The sequence below is a fragment of the Echinops telfairi genome, unplaced genomic scaffold, assembly GCF_000313985.2.
Source record: "Echinops telfairi isolate 266 unplaced genomic scaffold, ASM31398v2 ScPeMD7_7467;HRSCAF=8505_1, whole genome shotgun sequence".
Lineage (NCBI taxonomy): Eukaryota > Metazoa > Chordata > Mammalia > Afrosoricida > Tenrecidae > Echinops > Echinops telfairi.
Window position 1 is genome coordinate 12,708,721 of NW_022111368.1, and position 2,450 is coordinate 12,711,170.

Consider the following 2,450-nt stretch of genomic DNA (forward strand, 5'->3'; position numbering starts at 1 on the left):
CCGAACTGCGTCCTTTTCGGTTGGTTAGCAGTAACGTCTGTCGGGTTCCTTGAGGGTGGAGCCTAGGGCCTGACTTGGATGAGCAAGAACGTGGGACATTACAGGAAGGCCCCTGGGCAGCTCTCTGTAGTGCGTGTAGCGGGGCTCTGTCTACTCCCTCTGCCGGCCAGCCTGCCTTTTCTGCGCAGTGTGCTTCTTGGCTGGCTTGCTGTCATTTCTGTTGTTTGCTACTCAAGAAAAGCGGCGGGGTGTGGGGGAATGGAGTGTTGGGAGTCTACCTTGCATCTATGAAAAGCTTCCCGTTTCTGTGTATATGATTGAAGGGGAGAGACAGACTCCAAACCTCCGGCTGGCGCACCCAGCCCTGCACTAAGGTGGGAAGCCGTGGGCCGGGCCCTTCACTGACCGCCGCCTTTTCTTCTTGCAGCGACTTGACCAACGGAGCGGATGGGATGTTGGCCACCAGCTCCAACGGGTCTCAGTACAGCGGCTCCAGGGTAGAGACACCGGTGTCTTACGTCGGGGAAGACGATGACGACGATGATGACTTTAATGAAAATGACGATGAAGACTGATTTTGCCGGCCTGTAGATTCCTCCTTCCTCCCCTTCAAATTCCACTTCAGGAGAAAGAAAGAAAGAAAAATTGTTTTAGGGAAGAAAAACTTTTTTTTTTAAATGTTCCCCAACCCCCACCACCCCGGGTTCTTTTTTTGCCTCTCTACCCCAAGAAGTTATTGGCAAGCTTAGATATGCACCTCCAATAAGCAAGCAAAGAATGTTTTTCGTAGGATTTTTTTTTTTTTAATGTGGTGTGGATGTGAGTTTTGATACTGGTGTGCAGATGCTGAATCTTTATTTACTTTCTGGGATTTTGTGTTTTTCTTTTGAGAGGGAAAACATTTTATTTTTTTTTTAAATTCAGTTTTTTTATGGGTAGGTGTTTTTTGTTTGTTTTTTTTGCCCCATAACAATTCTTGCTGAGTTTGCCGAAGACCTTGTACTTCAGCCACATCAATGAAAATAAAACGCTATCCTGTTGTGGAACATGGTACCCTGAATGACCATTTATTTGCAGTGCGTTTGCAACGGTGCCACTAAACGGACAGACTGCGAGATGACATCAGGCGTTTTGATTTTGTTAAATCATGCAGTGCCCCAAGAAGAACCACGCAGCCTAGCAAAGCTCACCTTTCTTGTGTGTTTTGGTTTGTTTTTTATTTCCCGAACATTAAGCATCATTAATTTTATTATGACGTTCTTTTCCCTTAAGTTATATTGATGTGTGATTCCATTAAGTTTGTATCTCCCTGCCCACCTTACTGTCTTTTGTTTTGTTTGGGGCTCCGTGTTGCCGCACCAGATGGCAAAGTTTGTTTGTGTGATTTGCTTGGGTTTGGTCAAAGTGTACTGCCATGCTGGTGCAGCTATATAAACTATCTTGAAGGGTTGGAATGGATTGTTGCTTATGGTCACATTTGCCTGATTTCTTACAGGCAGAGTTTGGAAACTTTTTATTATATAGTTGTTTACATACTTATAAATCTATCATTTAAAGACATGTACTGAAGCAAATGTTTTATTTGTTTCGTAAGCATCTTCCTGTAATCTATTATAAAGTTGAAATTAAATATAGAGAATGTTTTAACAGTTTTTTAAAACTCAAGATTTGTCAATCATTTTTAATAGTTCTTTTTTTATAAAAGAAAAGGAATTTCGGGACAGGCAGTAGTCTTGAAATTTTATTCACAGAACCATTAACTGCACAGTTGCTGTTAGCTGCCTGTTCTAAACGAGTAGTCTTTTTATTGAAACACAAATAAACTTTTCTGTAATATTTTATGGAATACAAAGAGACTTTAATTGTTTGACTTGTTTAACTTGGCACTGTTAGTTTTTATTAATAAAACGCGCATGGGCATTTTAAACAAGTTCCGTGTTTTCCTACTTCAGGATTATTACCTAGAAATCATTTTATCTTGTTAGAGTCGTTGTAAAATTCGGTGGAAAAGTAGGTTTTCAGGGTCAGTTGTGGGCCTGCAGTTAACGCTCGGTGGCCTGGTGCTCTTTCTACTGTCCCCGGTCCCCGGTAGGCAGGTGCTGGCTTCCTGTCCGGCTGGGTTCTGATGGCCTGTCACGGGGTCCCCGGAACATTGGTGGGGAGGTGGGGGAAGCAGGGTGCGCTCTCCAGTGTGTGGAAAGCTGGTGGGAGGAAATCATGGGGGCAGAAGGCACAGGGAGGAGAAGTTTGCTCTTTGACTTTACCTGAGGCAGATTGTAAGGGATGAGTTGGCTAAATAAGTCACGGACCGTTTAAAGCAGTGGTTCTCAACCAGTGGGTTGCGACCCCTTTGGGGGCCAAACGACCCTATCATGGGGGTTGCCCAATTCATAACAGTAGCAAAATGACAGTTAAGAAGTAGCAACAAAATAATTTTATGGTTTGGGGGT

The 2,450-nt window shown here is 43.5% G+C and overlaps 1 protein-coding gene across 1 annotated transcript in view; it reads left to right on the forward strand.

Moving 5' to 3' along the window:
• TFDP1 (transcription factor Dp-1) overlaps positions 1 to 1,932 on the forward strand; it is a 108,746-nt gene extending 106,814 nt beyond the window's left edge. Inside the window, exon 12 of the mRNA XM_004704313.2 lies at positions 428 to 1,932. Coding sequence (XP_004704370.1) covers positions 428 to 575 — 148 coding nt within the window. The 3' untranslated portion in view covers positions 576 to 1,932. The remainder of the gene's footprint in view (positions 1 to 427) is intronic.
• The last annotated feature ends 518 nt before the right edge of the window (positions 1,933 to 2,450 follow it).